This window comes from Babesia microti, chromosome II (assembly GCF_000691945.2).
Source record: "Babesia microti strain RI chromosome II, complete genome".
Taxonomy (NCBI): domain Eukaryota; phylum Apicomplexa; class Aconoidasida; order Piroplasmida; family Babesiidae; genus Babesia; species Babesia microti.
Genome location: NC_027206.1, coordinates 1,066,610 through 1,084,493, shown reverse-complemented (window position 1 = coordinate 1,084,493; position 17,884 = coordinate 1,066,610). Strand labels below are relative to the sequence as shown.

Below are 17,884 nucleotides of genomic sequence, written 5' to 3'. Positions count from 1 at the left end.
CTAATTACATCCGTAGTAGGCAATAGAAAGGCCTGGACTAATGACCCCATGTACGATGACGCCGATGATCTAGAGTTTACCAATGTCCACGAGTTATTCAATTACTATAACAATCTATGTTTCAAAAATGCACTAGGCCCTGTCTTAGTGGCTTGGAGCAGGAAACTTAAGAGATGTGCAGGTATCTGCTACTACAAGGTATCACAAGTTCACAATTTAGCCACCAGGAATATGCATTATCCGACTTTCCGAGCCACTACTAAAATATCGTTGCATAGATGACTACAAGGTAACATGTTTCCAACACAGCAAACACTTTTACACGAGATGATCCATGCCTATTTGTTTTTGACACAAACGAGGCACAAACGCACGGGTCACGGGAAGGTAGTTAATAGTTCACCTAGCAATTCATTAAATGGATGAACAAAGTGAACCAATTGACTGGATTGAAAGTAAGTATTCGTCACAATTTTGTTGAAGAGGTTAAGTATTACAGGAAGTATGTTTGGAGGTGCAACGTGAGCAATTGATTGATTTAGGGAATTTGCAGGTTGAACCCGCCTAGCTTTGGTTATATACGGCGTGCAATCAATTTGGCTCCAAGTGCCAAGGATTCATGGTGTATGAAACTGTTTATTTAGGGTCAGATCACTTAATTTTGTGTGGTGGGCAATTTGTCCAGATTCATATCTAATGATCATACGTTTGATCATTTATGTTACTGACTAAACTCTGATTTGTATATTATAATAACATCACTCTTTAATGTTTTGATTAACTATTGTTACATATTGGCCAATTGGCATGAAAATTTGTAGAAAAGTATATCAACGAATTAAAAAAAATCATTATTCTGAGCAATTATTTATATGCATCTCTAATTATAGTTTTTAAAAAGGAGTATGCTAATGCCCATTTTAATGATATATGTTCAGATTATTTCCATACGGTTGAGCTTTCAATACTTATTCCCTCAATTATGGAATCAGAACACCAATAGTCCTCCACCAATTTCTTGTGCTCAGCAATATTATGATCCAACTTGGTAAATGTGTGATATTCATAAGATGGATGTTCCTTTATTTGTGTGGGAAGATCATTACCCCTAACTAACCACACGCCCATTATGTCAAAATTTCCCCCAGAGCCCAAAACATGAGTTACTCCGAATGAATACTTTCTGAAATCAGGAGGAAATCTTTGAAGGAAACCACTCAGCATATTACAAGTTAGAAATGATACTTTGCACTCATCCTCCAGCTTGTCGTACTTGATTTTATATAGAGACCAGCCTTCTGAGTCGTAGTTTTTCCAGAACCAAGGCATGGCAATTTGATAAAGTTGCGTCTTGTTGTTGCTGTAAATTCTTTTCCATTCGTCTAAACTTAGTGTTGTTGGAGGTAGGAAATCTAATGGATCTTTTTTCTTTGGAGCTTCTGCCTCTTCCTCCTCAATTGGATTAAGGCTCGAGGCGCCTTTAAGGGTGCATAGATATTTCTTGTACAAATCTTGTGCAGTAACAGTTTCAAACCATCTTTTGACGCAATAATAATCATTTTCCATAATACAATTGTCAATTATATTCCTACTTAACAATTCTTCAATGATTATGGCCATCGAAACATCAGCTGCTGTGATTTGGTCCTCCACAAAAAAAGTATTCTTCAGAAAACACTTATTCAATTCAGATAATTTGTTCTTAAGGCAATCCCCAAGGGGTAGATGGAGGTACTTCATCAGATTGGTCACAGAGTAGTCAAATAAAGTTGTTATTTGATTCCTCGTCTCAGTAGTTGCCCCAAAAAAATTCTTAGCATATTTACCAGATAAATAATTGTAAATAGTTAATGTCCCGACGTGATTCGTTGATTCCTTGAGCATTGGCATTAATTTGAAGCTCTGAGGCAAAAGTGAAGTTTCGTTACCATTGCCAATGAGCACTTTAGGGTCATGCCCACTGAAAACAGTTAACGCCACAGCTATTTTTGTCTGCACCGAATTATTATCACCAATAATTTGCTATTTCAAAATTAACTTACCATGATTATACATTGAATTACGATATATATGTATGGGGTGGGATTAGGATGACATTTTATGTTGACCCCGGATAAGTTAGCAAAAAATGTTTAAAATTCTTAACCTTCTATTATTTAACATATGCTAAATGATTAATAATAATTGTTACTAGTAGCACCTGGGTCTAATTTGTTGGTTTCTTACGGTAAAACCCAATATGTCGTGGTACGGATGATATAGCCAATATATCACACAACTACTGTTGTATCTGTGAAATTTTAATTAAAATTAACAAATTTTGTGTGAATAGAAGTATAATAGCTACTAGATTTAATTGCTTAGATATATATAATTCACTAATCATATAGTGGAAATGTTACATCTAAATATAACAGGCCAATGGACGTAGGCAAACTTGTGGATGGATGATAGATTTAATCTATATACACATAATAATTTGTGTAAACTTGGCAAAAATAAAATTGATGGAATTATATTGGCTTGCAAATAACGTTTTTGAGTTACGCAACATTCTATACGAATTTACAGCGGTAGTTTAAATGATTGAGGGGAGAATGCTATGTGGATGTGTATTTGTGATCCATAAATTTAAATTGTGAAAGCGTAGGGGTCAGTTGTCTAGGTATTGGTAGTTAGTCCCACCCCATACATAGCGTATATACTTTCTGAGATGAGTGTGGGTGGACTTAAGGTGAAGTTAAATCGTAAAAAGACAATTATCACTAGGGCAGGGCATTCAAAATTGGTGGGTAGGAAGTATGCAAGTGCACCAAAGTTCCGTTCTAGTCTGCAAGTTGGCACAATTCTGATTTTGTTGTCTGGCAAGTTCAAAGGCAAGCGTTGCGTGTTGTTGAAGCGATTAACCACTTCAGGATTGTTGTTAGTTACAGGCCCATTCCTAGTTAATGGGATTCCCCTTCGGCGTGTAAACCCTAGATATGTTATCGCGACCAGTACGAACGTATTCAATCTCGAAGGGATTGAGGGAGAAAAGGCCAAACAGTCACTGGAAGCGGTGATATCCAAATTCGAAGATAAAGACTTTCAAAAAACCCCTGCAATGAAGATGGCTGAGAGGAATTCCAGGAGGAATAAGAAAGATTCCGATGATATGTTCATAGACGAAACTAATGTCAGTGACAACAAAGTTATTACTTCGGAGGAGCAGAGAAAGAGACAGGATTTGGTGGACAATGCTATAACCCCTTTTTTGTCAAAAGTGCCACTTTTGGTGCAGTATTTGAAGACAAGATTTAGTTTGAAGAGTGGGATGTATCCTCACTTGTTAAAATTTTAATTAATTGACATTAAGAGGTTTTACAGCTTACAAATGATCTACCATGTTTTGAAAACAAATTGAGTACCGAATAAATACCGGTGTAATTATTACTCAATGATGATTGGTTAATTTGTGCAACTGATCACAATTATTGTTTTAAATACTAATGGGCGTAATAGTCTGAATAATTTTGTTCACTTATTTTATTGCTGATTTTTAATTCCTAGCTTCGTTTCACCCAATGACAATATTTGCTATTATTTAGAAAATGTGATTTTTAAATATAGGCAAACCCTTACCTAATAGATCTAGTCAAATTGATATTATTAAAGTTAAGATGATGATTGTATTTTATTGCAATGTTTTTGTTTGTAAATCAATTTATTGGTTTATAAATTTAAGCTGTTAATTATAATAGGTTAAATTTATGCTTTAAAATGAAATTAATATATCTACCAAAATTTGATTTAATAAAATTTACAATTAAAATATAAAAATATCATTAAAATATGTTTGGTAAGTATTATACATTCAATCAGTGCTAAAAACAAAAGAGCGACCTAATAATAATACTAATTTTATCAATTCAAGTAATTGTATTAATTAAATTAAATAATTACTGATTGCTATATTAAACATACAATGTGTATTGAATTATATTGAATTGAAAAAGTGGAATGATTTTAATTTTCCATTACGCAGAGAATTAACTAATAGGCTAAAATACTCAATAAAATCATGATAAAAGACATAAATCGATTCAAAGAAAAATTCAAGTTTTATACACTGGCTGTTGCTTATAAGTTGAAAATGGAGCCGTTGCCTTTAGCTCCTTTGATTGCCTTGCCTCCCTCTCCCTCCTCTGTTTTATAAGCTTTGACTTTCCCTGTATAGCAAAATCCACCTCTTGGGCATTCAAAGTTTCAAACTCTACCAGCGCATCTGCCAAATTATGCAACCCAGGCAAATTGTCTATAATGATTTTCTTTGCTCTTTCATATGAAGAATTTAGATGCTTCTGCACTGTTTCATCCACTTTGTTCTTCATATCCTCACCTAGTTCGGCATAACTCCTAGTGTCTAAACTCATGGGACCTATTGTATTAGGAATTCCAACTCCATAATTCAACACCAAAGTCCTAGCCAAATCGGTAGCCTTTTGCAAATCACTAGAACAACCAGTAGATATATTTTCTTTCCCATAAATAACCTCTTCAGCAGCCATTCCACCCATCAAAATGTCAATTTCTGCATGCAATTCCGACGTCCTAGTATCATTCTTTTCATCAGGCACCTTCCAGGTAGCCCCCAGCGTTGGACCCCTAGGAAGTATTGTAGCCTTTCTTAGTTTCCCGGCTATTTTAGTGTTGAGATTAACTATTGCGTGGCCACCCTAAATACAAATTTATCCAACCTCGTGATAGGCTGTTGCCCTTCTCTCCCTATCCGTGCTCTTGAGCTTCCTCTTCAATCCAACCACCACCCTATCGTAGGCCTCGTCTATCTCAGCCATAGTAACTCCAGCAGCATTTTTAATGGAGGATTTTATTGCTGCCAAATTTAGTATATTGAATAATTCGGCGCCTGTCATTCCAACCGTGAATTTGGCTACAGAGTATAAATCTACATCCCGATTAATGGCAATTTTTTTGCTGTAAAGCTTTAGTATCTACGTAAATACATGCCTATAGAACATAATGAGTCATAATATCATGATCGTAATCGTTATTTAAATTTAATGTGGTGTTATGAAAAATTGTAAATTTGGGACTTAATATCAACGTATAATTTATTAACAAGCAGAAGTCATTGGCGTATATGAGGAGAAATATTTTAACCGAAATATATTTATAGCATAAAGTATGCTTGTTTGTTCAATTTTTCAATTTATACAATTATTTCTGTTCATATGACCTCTTACCTCAAACCTTCCCTGTAGATCTGGCAATGGTATATGTATGGTCTTGTCCAACCTACCAGGACGGGTAAGTGCCTTATCTAATGATTCTGGGAAATTTGTGGCGCAGATTACAACTATTCCCTCGTTCTTTTTAAATCTAAATAAAAAGAGTGCTCACCCATCTAACTCTACTAAAAGCTGGTTTAGTGTCATCCTCACAGTATTGTGATCAGTTGTAGATCGCTTTGATCCTACTGCATCTAGCTCGTCTATGAAGATGATACAAGGAGCTATTTGTCTTGCAGTTTTGAATAAATCACGGATCCTTCTGGCGCCTATATAATAAAGTGCAACTTACCCACACCCACAAACATCTCCTCAAATTCCGACCCTGAAGTATGTATAAAGGGGACTTTAGCCTCTCCTGCAATTGCTCGTGCGATTAGAGTTTTACCTGTGCCAGGGGGGCCGCATAGTAAAATTCCTTTTGGCAACTTGGCCCCGAGGCGTTCAAATTTTTCTGGATGCTTAAGGTATTCAACAATTTCAACTATTTCATCCATCACCTCGTCACATCCCTTCATAAGTTTATGAGTTATATTAAAAATTTATATTGTCTATTGACAATATAAATTTTTAATTGCAGTGATATTTACTCACTTTGACATCATCAAATGTAGTGTCAGATTCCGCAACAGTGACAACTTTATTCGAAAACTTAACTCCTTTTTGAATATTTGTGGAAACAGTGTCGAACCAAGTGCTAACTCCAGCCAGAAATAGTCCAGCAACTGCAGCGATACGTAATAATTTCCAAATGTTACCTATAGCAGTCTCCCTAACTACAACGTAGAGAGGATTTTTTGAATCATTTTGTAAATTTATCTGGCCAGATCTCGCATCATAAATACTGGAGGCATTAGTGTCGGTAGATTCTCGTTGATCCTTTTTTTGTTTGGTAATGAAGTTGTCAAGATTGGTTTGGTCTAGCTGTTTGGTATCTACCAGTGCCTTAATATACTCCTTCAGTATATTATCTTCTATAACATGGCCCTTTCTTTTTGCTGCCTCAACTGCATCAATAACCAAATTAGGATCTACATTTCTGGCGGCCCTCAAGTAAGTTTCATTTAGCTTCCCATCAGGGCCATCACGATCCACAGCTTTTTTAAGTCTTAAAAACCGCGTGTAGGCGGGGCTTGGTGTGTAAATGGACCTAAACTGAACTCTACAGGGCGTAAATTGCAGGATTAGTCGGTGAAATATCATCCCCACCCCTACCTATCCTATAGATGAATCTAGTGAGGGGGTTATCCCTCTAGTACCTCTTGCGTAATATTTTAGTGAAACATGCATTTTTATTTTTTCAAATTGAAATTATTCTATTCAAAAATAGCAACTAGCTAAATGTAGTGACTGTCTAACAGAACGTAGTTTTTAAAATTGCATTTTTTTTACACATACATTTTATATCTGGTGTAATTAAGTTTGCATTTACTGTGAAATTGATGAGGGATTATTGTGACGGGCCGCTTATCCCGGTATAATATACCAGGCCTTTTTCAATAATTATATTTATATACAACACCTATCATATTGTACATAGACATAAATGGACATATATTAGATATGAATTGGATACATGCGGTTTTAGAGCCTAATTAGTGTAACATTGATGCTCAATGGTTAGATTGGTTGCAGGTGAATTGTTTAGATGTATATGGAAAATTCGTAGATGCACTTATGGAAATAACACCATAACATAAATCATTGTATGAGCGGTAATGGGCAAATCCATAGACGATTTGCGAAAGAGGGGCAAACACTTGTATGAAAATGGAAAATACCGTGAGGCGAAGGTTGTTTATGAGGAAATTCTAACACACGAACGGGTGGATGATCGTTCAACTGTGCTATCCAACATCGCTTTGTGTTTATTCAATGTAGATGAATTTTTAGAATGTGTAATGAAGTGTCAAGAGGCGTTGGACGTGGATCCTTTCAACTATAAAGCGGCCTACAGGTTAATGTTGGCCAGAGAAAAACTTGGCCAAATAGATTTGGCACTTGAGGCTGGAAAGAAATGTGTCCAAATTGCCAAGGATGAAAAACACCATTTACCTTTACTCGCCCGACTCACACGAAAATGGGAGGGCTATTTGCAAAGTCTCAAAAATTTACTAGAGTCACAGACCATTGACACGAAGGATCTAGTGAAATTGTTGGAGTTGGTAGATCCACAGGATGTAGATTCTGAACTATTCATACGAGTAATAAAGGCATCACATGGTTTGGATAAGGCTACAAAGATTAAATGCTGGAATTTTGTTTTCAAATGTTCAGCATCAAATGGACATTTGGATGATTTACTCGACTATTTAAAACGCTGTAGCCAATTGAACGACTTGCTGTCTGACGTTGACATATCGCAAATTATTTTATCAATGCTTCATACATGTCATTTTGAAAATTCCACTTTTTGGTGGCTCATGATTAAGTCAATAGGGTACAAGCACCTGATTGAATGCGTGTTTACATGTGTCACAAATGCCAGTCAGAATAAAGTGACCAAAAGTACAGGCCACTGGGTGCAGGAAATCCACGTGTTATTTGAACATTTGTATAACTTGATTGATGAATACCCAGTGTCGGTTAAGCCCGCGTTGATTGCCTTGCTAAAACATGATGCATTTTCAATTGATATGTTGAAGCTTTTATTCAATGAAGATATCACTAGGACATGGATCGTGTGTATGGACTCGTTGTTCCTGGCTAAAAGAGATGTGGCCAGAGAGATAATGTGTGGAAACTCCTTTGTCAAGCAAATACTAGCCACCGACGACATCACTAGAGAACATATATTGCTATTATCAAAATGTGCAGATTTTACAGAGATGCGAAAGGAAATATTGGAGGATGTGGAGGGGTTGACAAGGTTAGTTAAAAAGTTTGGTCCTAAATCGTATGTTATCATTGGTAAATTGCTAATTCACAGCAAAGAGGTGGAGCAGGAGATATCTTCCAGAGTAAGAATAAAGGATGACTTCATAAGCCTGTTGGAAATGGATTTTGAGGATGAACTGGTGCTACAGTCACTAGTGTTAATCTCTCTACACAAAGATAGCAAAAATGCATTTTTGAGGTGCGATACTAAGAAACTTGTAAGTATGGCTTCTAAGATGGAAACGCGCTTTCAGCGATTTTTATTCACATCATTTTTATTAAACCTATCCATGGGAGAGGATGATAGGAAGGAAATGGACACAATCATGCGTAGTAAGGATATTTCTTATGAGCAAGCTGATATGCTTGGAAATATATACAACCAACTGCCTGAACTGGCCAAGAGCATAGAGAATGACTACTTTATTTTGGGTTCACAATCCACAGCTTATGAGGTTTCCAAACAAATAATTACATATGATTCAGGTATTATGCTGAAAATTATGTCAAAATGGCCATTAATTGACTCATTGGCAGCGCTATTTATGCTATATTCTGCATGCGCTGAGCTTAGACACTTGCTACTGGCATGTGGTGTTATGGGTTGGATTATTAAGTATTTAAATGCAACTGAGGGGAATGTCAAAAGGTATTATGGCAGAACATTGATTAGAATTTGTGCGACAAGTAACCCGAAACTTCTAAGTTATAAAGACTCTCTGGATTCAGTTTCGCACATTGTGAAGTACCTGGAAGATACCCATGAATTGTATCAGTATGAAGCAGCATTGGCACTTACAAACATTGCTTCTATAAGTGCAGATACTAGGGATAGGTAAGGCATTTCTATTAAACTGAAATTATTTGAAAATGAATGTTTTTAAATATATACACAACAATTTGTTTTATTTCACGAGTATTAATTGAGTTCATTCGTTATGATTGTATTTATTGTTAATGTTTGTTTGATTGGTTATTTTAAAATTTAATAAATTATTTGGATTAAATTCGTGAATTGATTATTATTTTTATCCCTTTCATACTTGATTATCTTTAAACAATTTTGCATATTTCAATTGAAAATATTCATTGTAAATGGTATAACATACCGTATATTGATTATTTTAAAAATTTTGAAAAAATATAATACGTGCATAGGATGTATAATTTTATTGAATTATATTCATTAGAAAATCGTTAATCAGTTAATACATAATTTGAATGGATAATCACATATTAAATGAAATTGAATGATATTTTTAAGTTTATTTTGGTTCATTTATATTGTACACTTAGATGTATAAGTTGTAATGCTTGGGAAAAGCTTGGGGATCTACTGTTCAGCGACAATGAGATGTTAAAGGCCGCTGGCATGGAGGGCTGGTCCAACCTCTGTTTGGATGTCGGTGGGAAGATACACCAAATGTACTATAGGAAGTTACGACGCATAATTTCACAAAAAAGTGATAAGTTATTTGAACTCAATGTTATGTTCGCCTTCATAGCCGATTATAAAACTTCAATGAGGAGTGCATCGGCTGCAGCAAGCGCAGTTGCACTGCTTTCTATGGATTTACGAATCGCAAGAATGATTACTCGAATTAGCAATTTTTCCAACCTATTTGACGTAGCTAAGTCAGCTAAGGATGTTGGGTTACTAGAGCGTATATTCACAACATTCACCTGCATATTCCAACTAGACCCAGTAGACACTGTTGGAGATCATGATTCAAATTGTGACAGCGTAGAAGTCAAAGGAGATAGTTATAATGATAAAAATGGTCCTACAATAATAGAAATAGACGTGTCTAGCGTTCAAGATGAAATTAAGAAGGTCGCTAAATCCAGAAAGTACCCCCAACAGTTAGAATTATTGGTGAATAAAATACTGAATAGTATTAAATTTTGAAAAAATTAATGTTTTAAATGTTAATATACAAATAAATTTACAATATCCATAAATATTAGGCTACTATGTCTCAGCACGCATGAGGCCCCTGAAAATGGTTGTGAACAAAATGGTGAAGAAAGCAGTGATCAAAAAACCAGTGTCGTAAATAGGTTTCAGTAGGCTGTAAAACTTTTCAAATAGCTGAAACGATTCATCGCCTACGACAAGCCATGGAAATAGTACAATGATGTAGGAGGGTATAGCTATGTTCATGAATGAGGCAGCGGCCAATGGAATTGTAGCTTGGGAAAATATGTGTTTGATGAACTGGAAGCTGTGGTCCACATAAACCGATAAAAATACCAGTACACGGTCTGTGAATATGAAGAATTCGCGTGCATTGACAATTACTACAAAAACCACAATATATATTTGCGCTTTGCCAAATATTGACAATGCGCTGCGTACATGGCGAGCATTGATAATTGAATAGAGAGCTCGCCGGACAATCGTACACGTGAGGGTGAAGAAGCAGCATGATGCGGATATTAGGAGAAAAACATACCTAATCTTTCCCCTGGGGGTGTCTAATGAGCTTTGAATTTCCAAAGCTTGCTCCATTTCCGCCACCTCATCGGATAAGAATGCATCCAATGATATGAGATCCTTATATGACATTGGAACTCCTTCCTCTAAATCAGTGATCACGTGATTAATTTTTTCAATTTCCTGTCTAATAAGTTCCAACGATCGGCGGCGGTGTTGGAGTTGTGAGTTTAAATTTTGATCACGAGCCTTGGTGTTTATGCGATAAAAGACGTAGGGAACGTATACACAGGTGAATCCTGCAATACTGGCCAGGAAAAACGATCCAATTTCAATGTAAATCATTAGCACCGTTTTGTGAGAATACATGAATGCCATATCATTGTGTATATCTTCTATTAGATTCCTTAGCCAATAGTAGAAGATAACGCTATGCAGCAAGATGATGGTCCACCAGATGATCATTCTAATGGCGATTGTCTTGATACACTTAATGCCTACGTAAATTGCCACTAATACCTAGCATGAACGGGGGGGTATAGAAGAAGATGTAGCATATTAGTAGATCAAATGCGAATAGATAGGAGGGTATTTCCTGATGTTTCGCGCAAATTATCCAACCACATGAGCTAGAAACACATAAGCCGAATATAATGCAGTGATAAACGTTCCAATGGAGATTTTTTCTGTATTTTGAGTATATGAAGATGTAAATTGTATTGCCAAATATAAATAAGAATATGTGGGACAACAGAGTGTTCATGGTTGTACGAATTCGCTATAATTATTATTCTATGTTATACAAAATGATGACTTCGCCATCATTTTTAATTTATGAGGTTCCCTAGGTTAACTCAATACTCATACATATTGTCAGGCGTAGTATACTCTCTCACTATCAAGTGCTCAGGTTGAGATAGCGTTGTATCGTTATCGACAAAATTAAAGTTTGGATAAATGAATGGCTTAGAACACACCTATATGTGAATTAGTTATTTATATATAATTTCTTGTGGCTAGATGGAATATAATATGATGCCATGTTATATGAAACATACTTAATATTTTCAAAACGGGCAGATCCAGTTGATATATCCAATACGCTGGTAAATCTTGCCCAAATAGCTACGGCCAACTCGGGCCTAGTTATCAGGACACAAGATTTAGGTACCAGATACACAGCTTTTAAGTAAAAAACACTTACTTAGAATCTCGAAGCCTAACGTTGGCACTTTTTGGTACGGAAGATTCTACTACATAGCGACGGCAGCTCATCCTACATTTGTAGCAGAAATCAACAGGTTGCTAAATTCCAACGCCAACATACTAAGGCATATAACTTTGAAGATGAAGTATAAGACGAACCTGTTGACCAACGTATACTCTCACTTGTACGATTAACCGCTTAGCGACAATAATTAGTTTTTGTACATTGATTCCGTAGCTTACGGTGGTATTTGTGATACTTACATCTAATAAATAAGTATGTAAACTAACAATCATGGTTGTAAAATTAGAGTGTTCAGTTAATAGCCCGAGTTCTTGTTCTTCTTATCTCCACCCAATTCAAAAGACTTGCATCTCTTAAGAGTCATAAAACGCTTCTTCTTGCAAGTCAAGCATTCCTAAATAATATATATCTTACAAGCTTCAGCACCACTTTCTTAGTGGTTTTGGCCTTCTTGTGAAAGATTGGCTTGGTTTGACCACCGAAACCAGCTTGTTTCATATCGTAACGGCGTTTACCCAAGGCACTAATTCTGTCCTTTCCCTTTTTGTACTGTGATACTTTGTGAAGCTGGTGCTTCTTACATTTGCCGCAACACAATGTGTTGCGTGTCTTGGGCACGTTAACCATGGTACTCTTACCCCCACACTACAATCATACTAAGTCGGTCTCCCTACTGTATAAGTAATAAGACGAATACATTGGTAATTGGTGTACTAAAAAACTAAAAATTCTGAGTTGTTTTTACATTCGAATGAATTATTCTTGGTCCATCAACCCACCGGCCTAAATCAAATATTAACTACCATTGTGTAGCGTACACCTATATGTATCGAAGGAGATGAAACTAGGCCATTGTAGCGATAGGTACCTCTCCAATCTGGATTTAGCAATGTATGCTAGTTGGAAGGATGGAAATTTTAGCAATATACATTGCGGTTGTAGTTCTGAAATGCAACCATTAATGCGTTCTTTTCTGATGTATTTTTTACTAGATTTGACAATTATATCCTCCTCATAACACAATATTGTGCAATGATCAATGTCATTTACACCGCTAGATTTGGTCTTTCTGGTACGTGTTGAACTGATTGCTGAGTGGGTTAGGCCATTTGCTATCTCCTCAAATGCATCTAATTTAATGTGCCCATACCCCTCAGCGTGTGGAATGGCGGATAAATCACTAGCGTTAGTGTAGTTTTCCTTTCTGCAAATTCTGAATATATAAGTCTGCCGTTGTAAATTGTACCGAAACATCTGACTGCGGTGTCGCAAAATCTCAGTTTGTTCTCGTTATTTACAAACTGTACTAGAGCATAAAGTTGAGAATAATCCTTCCCTGGTGGCAATTTACCCTTATGATTTAAGTCCACCTATGTAAGTATCCTGTAATGATATAATTTTAAAAATACATATAATCATTACGGTAGTTATCTAGTTCACATGAACACGATAAACGATAGGTAACAAATAGAGGGAAATCACATATACCTTGTCATCAAATGGTGAAATCCTGTCATTGAATATTTTTAGTGAGTGTATTTCACCAAAATGCGATATAGTTTTGTGCAAAGTAGTGGACAATTGTGGTTCTCTAACATATGGTAAATTGAGTACAAATGCCATGTTATCCACATTTATATCTTCAAATTTATCAAACCACTTAACTAAACACTCGTAAATCTTTGGTTTAATAGGTTCAGATGATGTTGTCTTCTTAATCACCAAATCTTTTTTGTGAAAAGTGGTAAGCTGCTGTGTTTCACTATCCTGTGGTTTCTTATTAAAATTTGCTATAAAGTGTTCAAAATTTGAATATTTTTGATTATTAAACCCCTGTATAACAACTTAGAGTACGTGTTTAAGGATGGATCTTGTTGTAAGCATGTTTAACATATCCCTGGACGTTAAAATATCCATACAATTTAGGTACATTTTTGAGATATATATAATGTTATATACTGAGTGATGGTAAAATTTTATAAGAATAGTTTTATTTTAAACAAATATAATATAATGAAATTAAATTGATTTGGATGGCAAATTAGTATATTTCATACCTCTACTTTTATCAGTTTCATCGATGTTAGACTTGTGTTTCAGTGATTCGCATAAGATGGTGGTGAATCTGTGCAAATAAATAGCTTTTCTAGTCTTAGATACAGGTTTGCACAAAGCTTGGTAGGGAGCGATTATTTTATTGGCCAAATTAATGATTAAATCGGTTGGTAAATTGTTGTAGATGTGTAGGAGCAGATTTTGGTGTGATAATCTGCAGGAATAGCGTCTTTTACGCAATAATTCATCTCTCAAACTGTCATCTAGCCAGTCAAATCTTTTTTTGGTGGGATTCTTGATCTCTAATTCATCATGCACAGCATTAGTGAATTGCCTTGACCAACAATTTTTTAAATGGTTAGGATGTACTCTGCATTTCTCAAAATTTCGCGGTAAATGTGTCTTTAAAGCGGTAAAATTTGTAAAAAAATGATATTTGATGCTAAAATTGACTGCAAATGACATAGCGTGTGATTCCACTATACGTGGTTTACATACTATAGGCTCGGGCATAGGGCTGCCATCAGTTTCAGCGGCATGGATATATTGGAGGATGGTACCGATTGTATAAAACTTAGTATAAATGAGGAATATGTCAAAAGATATACAAAATTCAAAGATAGGCAATTGCTTAGTAAGGAGGAAGAACTATTGGACGGCAGTTCATCTTCCACAGACGATGAAAATGCAGTACTTCTCAATGATAAAGTTCAGGAAAAGATACTAATTACTCTAGATAAGATTAAGAGGAAGGATCCCATTATTTATGATTCAAAACATGTGTTTTTTGAGGATGAAGATTTTCAGGGCCCAGATAATGAATCAATAGATGATCCAACAAAATTGAGTAATGATAAAAATGGCAAGGTTACGTACACAGATTTTTTGAGAAAAAATTTGCTGGAAAAAGGAGCCAAATCATTCGTGGAATCTGAGGAAATAATTGAAAATATGGGTAAATTTAAGAATGTGGAGATTTCAAACGAAGCAGAGGAAGCTAAAAGAGCATTTTTAAATGCATTTAATGAGGCAAATAACTTTAGTGAAGATCATGGTGACATTTTAACAGTTAAAAAAAAGGAATTAAATGAGACTAAGGAAGATGAAGGTAGATTTAAAAGCTTTTTGGATAGGCGAAAACTAAATATAGATGGAGATATCATCGCTAGGTTTTGGGGTAGGCACTCGTCATATTATATTGTTATTTAATTAATTCAGAAAATCTGAGATAATTAAATAAATAATAAATACAGTTAATATAGAATCAGACACATTATCCAAAGATGATCAATTTCTACGTGACTACATACTAAACGAGAGATGGAGAGAAGATATTCCTGGCAATTACAATACATCATCAATTATAGAGCAAGTGGATGAGAAAGAGGAGGATGTTGAAACAGCGGAACTATTCGAGCATGCTTACAATTACCGCTATCAAGAACCCCATGGATCTGAAATATTATCTTACGGACGTGAAATATTGGATACAGTTAGGCGTGTTGATGAAAGGAGAAAGAAGAAAAGGGAACGGTTGAAATTGAGGAAATTGGAAGAAAATAAAGTGAGGATGGAGGAGTTGAAGCGGATTAAGGAGATCAAGGTTAAGGATGCCAACGAGAAACTTAAATTGCTTTCTAAGGTTACGGGAATTCCGTTGGCTAAATTAGATGTAAATTTAGACGCTCCATTTAATTCCGAATTGCACGAAATAGAAATGGAAAAAATGTTGGGCCATGATTACTACAAGCAACCTGAAGAATTGAAGGGTAAGGCCTTATTGGCTGATGATATTCTTGAAATCAATCAAGTTGAAATGAAGCCTGAACCCAACAATAAGGAGCGGAATGGTATTAGTTATGGTGTAAATGAAGCAGATTTGGATGAAAATGAGTATGTATGGTGGATTTGCGATTATTGTGGTGGAGGGATTTTGGAGGGGCATAAGCGATTTGATTGTGAAATTTGTGATAACTACACATTGTGTAAAGCATGTGTGCCTCTGGCCAATCATAAACACAAATTAATCCGAAAAAAAGTTTCTAAAGGACACCAACCTCCTCCTGAATTCACCAGTTCTACAAAAATGGAGAAGAACTTGATGGGGTTGATGGACGATTCCGATAATTTCGAGTATGAAGACATTATTGGCGGGGACTTGCCAGTTAGATTCAAATATAGGAAAGTTCGAGCTGATAATCTCGGTTTGAGTATTGAACAAGTTTTGAGTTCCGAAGATAAAGAGTTGAAGAATAAATGTTCGATTAGGAAATTGTTAGCTTACACTCATTGATCACATGCAACAAAATATTTACCAGTACTTTATTGGATAGATTTAGTAACAGAGTTGATTTTGTATAATTAATTGTTATTGTTTAATAGATATTGATATAATTGCAACTATAATTATGAGTCAATTAGTAGAGTAAACTTAACAGCTGGATAGCTATGAGTACGGATTGCCCATAACTCTGTATTGACCTTTAAGTATATTCCTCCTACACTGAGCGTAAGCCTTCCTTAGAACTAGACATTCTTCACCTACTTCTTGTGGTCTGAGATTTGATAGGCAATCCATGAATGGCCTATTAAGTTCTTTAAAACATGGCGATTCCTGTGTGAAATTGTTCAATGAGTTGAGAAATTTGGAAAATTATATATGTGTATTCTAAATTTCTCAATATATTTTATCATTATTACTTGGTAACAGGTCACCATTTCATCGTAAACTGAGGCACAAGAATTTGAAGCTTTGCGATGTGGTTTGTCAGCGCTAACAGATAAGGCCATATTGAACTTTTTTAGCAATTAATTATTTTAAACGCATATTTGAAATCGGAATTTTATATAACAACTATATCTACAAATAAATAAATTCCAAGATGTATACACAATAACTAGTGAGTTAGTACAGGTACAATTATGTTACATCACCCCGTGCGGTTTAATTGCCCTTTCAATTCCAATCTCAGAAGGTTTTGTGCCTTCTAAATTCTTATCAACGTTCTTAGTCAAATGGTCAGTCTGCGGAAATTCCTCCCCGTCAACAGTGATAAGTGGTGAGCCTGACAGTAAATTCTTTATGTCGATCTCCGTCAATCCACTGTCGTGTGTGGGTATATTTTCATGTACTGTTGCAACTTTGTGTTTAATTTTGTCTACAATAGAATGTTTTGGTAATTCAAATTTGTCCAATTCATTTTTGTTTGTGGCATCTTTTGCGGCATTGTCATTTCCAATGGATTTGCCAGCTGCATTGCAATAAATAGCTTTAATAATTGCAGACATCCAAGCACTAAATTATTTCGGGTTTACTCCCTTTGGTTTGTGTTTTTTGCACATAAAATGAGTGGATTTTCATTATACTTGAGTCTCCAGCCTAAATATGCAATTTTATACAAGTTCTACTGGAGACGATAGTTTCGAGAGGCGTGTGTATCTTGGGGAGGTAAAATTTACCGAACAATTTATCCTTGTTTCCTAAATAACAGTTTTTTCACCTTTGTATGAAAGGGTGAAGGATGAATTTGATAATTCCGCGAGGAAAGTTTGGGTTCTCATCATATCAAGTGTCTCAATTGCAGCTTCAAGGTCCCCTCTCTGGATTATAACTGTCAAAATATTTGAAGTTGGATACTTGATCATACTCACCATTTGTGCATTACAGCCTGTTGTTTTGTGCAGTGTAAGGGGTCTGATTCGGAATTCTCCAGAATCCAAAAAATCACTGTTTCTCAACTCATCGCTCAAACTGTTGACCCTATAAGTGTCTAAATTAGTAATGGGTTACCAATTAAGTTGTTTTCTATGTCAGTGACACTTTTGGAGTTAGTGTGTAAGGGGTTCCACAGCACACACGTAATCAAAGTGACCAGATACATGCCGTAGAACAGAAATTAAATATGGAGTTAGTGAATTAGTCGTGTATACATCGCAATTAAGTCATTTTCAGGAAGGGAATGTGTGGTAGTAACATTGTTACATGGGGGTACACAC

At 35.6% G+C, this 17,884-nt stretch overlaps 12 protein-coding genes across 12 annotated transcripts; 5 read left to right on the top strand and 7 right to left on the bottom strand.

Moving 5' to 3' along the window:
- Positions 1–48: 48 nt before the first annotated feature.
- BMR1_02g03075 (SprT-like family) lies at positions 49–697 on the top strand (the record flags this gene model as incomplete). Its single annotated transcript, XM_012792923.1, is given in 6 exon segments — positions 49–207; positions 221–289; positions 310–387; positions 408–521; positions 543–624; positions 645–697. 6 exon segments carry the CDS (start codon positions 49–51, stop codon positions 695–697), a joined length of 555 nt encoding a protein of 184 aa, XP_012648377.1.
- BMR1_02g03070 (elongation factor EF-1 gamma subunit) lies at positions 940–2,045 on the bottom strand (the record flags this gene model as incomplete). The annotated part of the gene is made up of 2 exons (XM_012792922.1): positions 940–2,022; positions 2,043–2,045. 2 exons carry the CDS (start codon positions 2,043–2,045, stop codon positions 940–942), a joined length of 1,086 nt encoding a protein of 361 aa, XP_012648376.1.
- Positions 2,714–3,340, top strand: BMR1_02g03065 (large subunit ribosomal protein L6e; the record flags this gene model as incomplete). Its single annotated transcript, XM_012792921.1, has 1 exon — positions 2,714–3,340. One exon carries the CDS (start codon positions 2,714–2,716, stop codon positions 3,338–3,340), a length of 627 nt encoding a protein of 208 aa, XP_012648375.1.
- A 754-nt stretch (positions 3,341–4,094) lies between these two features.
- Positions 4,095–6,491, bottom strand: BMR1_02g03060 (Peptidase family M41; the record flags this gene model as incomplete). The annotated part of the gene is made up of 6 exons (XM_021481652.1): positions 4,095–4,715; positions 4,737–4,991; positions 5,244–5,379; positions 5,401–5,557; positions 5,581–5,800; positions 5,883–6,491. 6 exons carry the CDS (start codon positions 6,489–6,491, stop codon positions 4,095–4,097), a joined length of 1,998 nt encoding a protein of 665 aa, XP_021338270.1.
- Positions 7,007–10,074, top strand: BMR1_02g03055 (tetratricopeptide repeat family protein, putative; the record flags this gene model as incomplete). The annotated part of the gene is made up of 2 exons (XM_012792919.1): positions 7,007–9,000; positions 9,462–10,074. 2 exons carry the CDS (start codon positions 7,007–7,009, stop codon positions 10,072–10,074), a joined length of 2,607 nt encoding a protein of 868 aa, XP_012648373.1.
- Positions 10,075–10,137: 63 nt separating this feature from the next.
- BMR1_02g03050 (hypothetical protein) lies at positions 10,138–11,365 on the bottom strand (the record flags this gene model as incomplete). Its single annotated transcript, XM_021481651.1, has 2 exons — positions 10,138–11,099; positions 11,122–11,365. The coding sequence occupies 2 exons, from the start codon at positions 11,363–11,365 to the stop codon at positions 10,138–10,140; spliced, it is 1,206 nt and encodes a 401-aa protein (XP_021338269.1).
- Positions 11,366–11,642: 277 nt separating this feature from the next.
- Positions 11,643–12,003, top strand: BMR1_02g03045 (mitochondrial ribosomal protein S6-2 precursor, putative; the record flags this gene model as incomplete). The annotated part of the gene is given in 2 exon segments (XM_012792917.1): positions 11,643–11,791; positions 11,811–12,003. 2 exon segments carry the CDS (start codon positions 11,643–11,645, stop codon positions 12,001–12,003), a joined length of 342 nt encoding a protein of 113 aa, XP_012648371.1.
- BMR1_02g03040 (large subunit ribosomal protein L44e) lies at positions 12,129–12,460 on the bottom strand (the record flags this gene model as incomplete). The annotated part of the gene is made up of 2 exons (XM_012792916.1): positions 12,129–12,227; positions 12,248–12,460. 2 exons carry the CDS (start codon positions 12,458–12,460, stop codon positions 12,129–12,131), a joined length of 312 nt encoding a protein of 103 aa, XP_012648370.1.
- Positions 12,461–12,554: 94 nt separating this feature from the next.
- Positions 12,555–14,401, bottom strand: BMR1_02g03035 (hypothetical protein; the record flags this gene model as incomplete). Its single annotated transcript, XM_021481649.1, has 6 exons — positions 12,555–12,616; positions 12,637–12,963; positions 12,984–13,203; positions 13,322–13,666; positions 13,688–13,791; positions 13,891–14,401. The coding sequence occupies 6 exons, from the start codon at positions 14,399–14,401 to the stop codon at positions 12,555–12,557; spliced, it is 1,569 nt and encodes a 522-aa protein (XP_021338268.1).
- Positions 14,402–14,425: 24 nt separating this feature from the next.
- BMR1_02g03030 (KRI1, protein KRI1) lies at positions 14,426–16,181 on the top strand (the record flags this gene model as incomplete). Its single annotated transcript, XM_012792914.1, has 2 exons — positions 14,426–15,065; positions 15,151–16,181. 2 exons carry the CDS (start codon positions 14,426–14,428, stop codon positions 16,179–16,181), a joined length of 1,671 nt encoding a protein of 556 aa, XP_012648368.1.
- Positions 16,182–16,334: 153 nt separating this feature from the next.
- On the bottom strand, positions 16,335–16,678 carry BMR1_02g03022 (cytochrome c oxidase assembly protein, putative; the record flags this gene model as incomplete). The annotated part of the gene is made up of 2 exons (XM_021481648.1): positions 16,335–16,502; positions 16,589–16,678. 2 exons carry the CDS (start codon positions 16,676–16,678, stop codon positions 16,335–16,337), a joined length of 258 nt encoding a protein of 85 aa, XP_021338267.1.
- A 135-nt stretch (positions 16,679–16,813) lies between these two features.
- BMR1_02g03021 (conserved Plasmodium protein, unknown function) lies at positions 16,814–17,769 on the bottom strand (the record flags this gene model as incomplete). The annotated part of the gene is made up of 6 exons (XM_021481647.1): positions 16,814–17,183; positions 17,204–17,267; positions 17,288–17,368; positions 17,389–17,488; positions 17,540–17,658; positions 17,679–17,769. 6 exons carry the CDS (start codon positions 17,767–17,769, stop codon positions 16,814–16,816), a joined length of 825 nt encoding a protein of 274 aa, XP_021338266.1.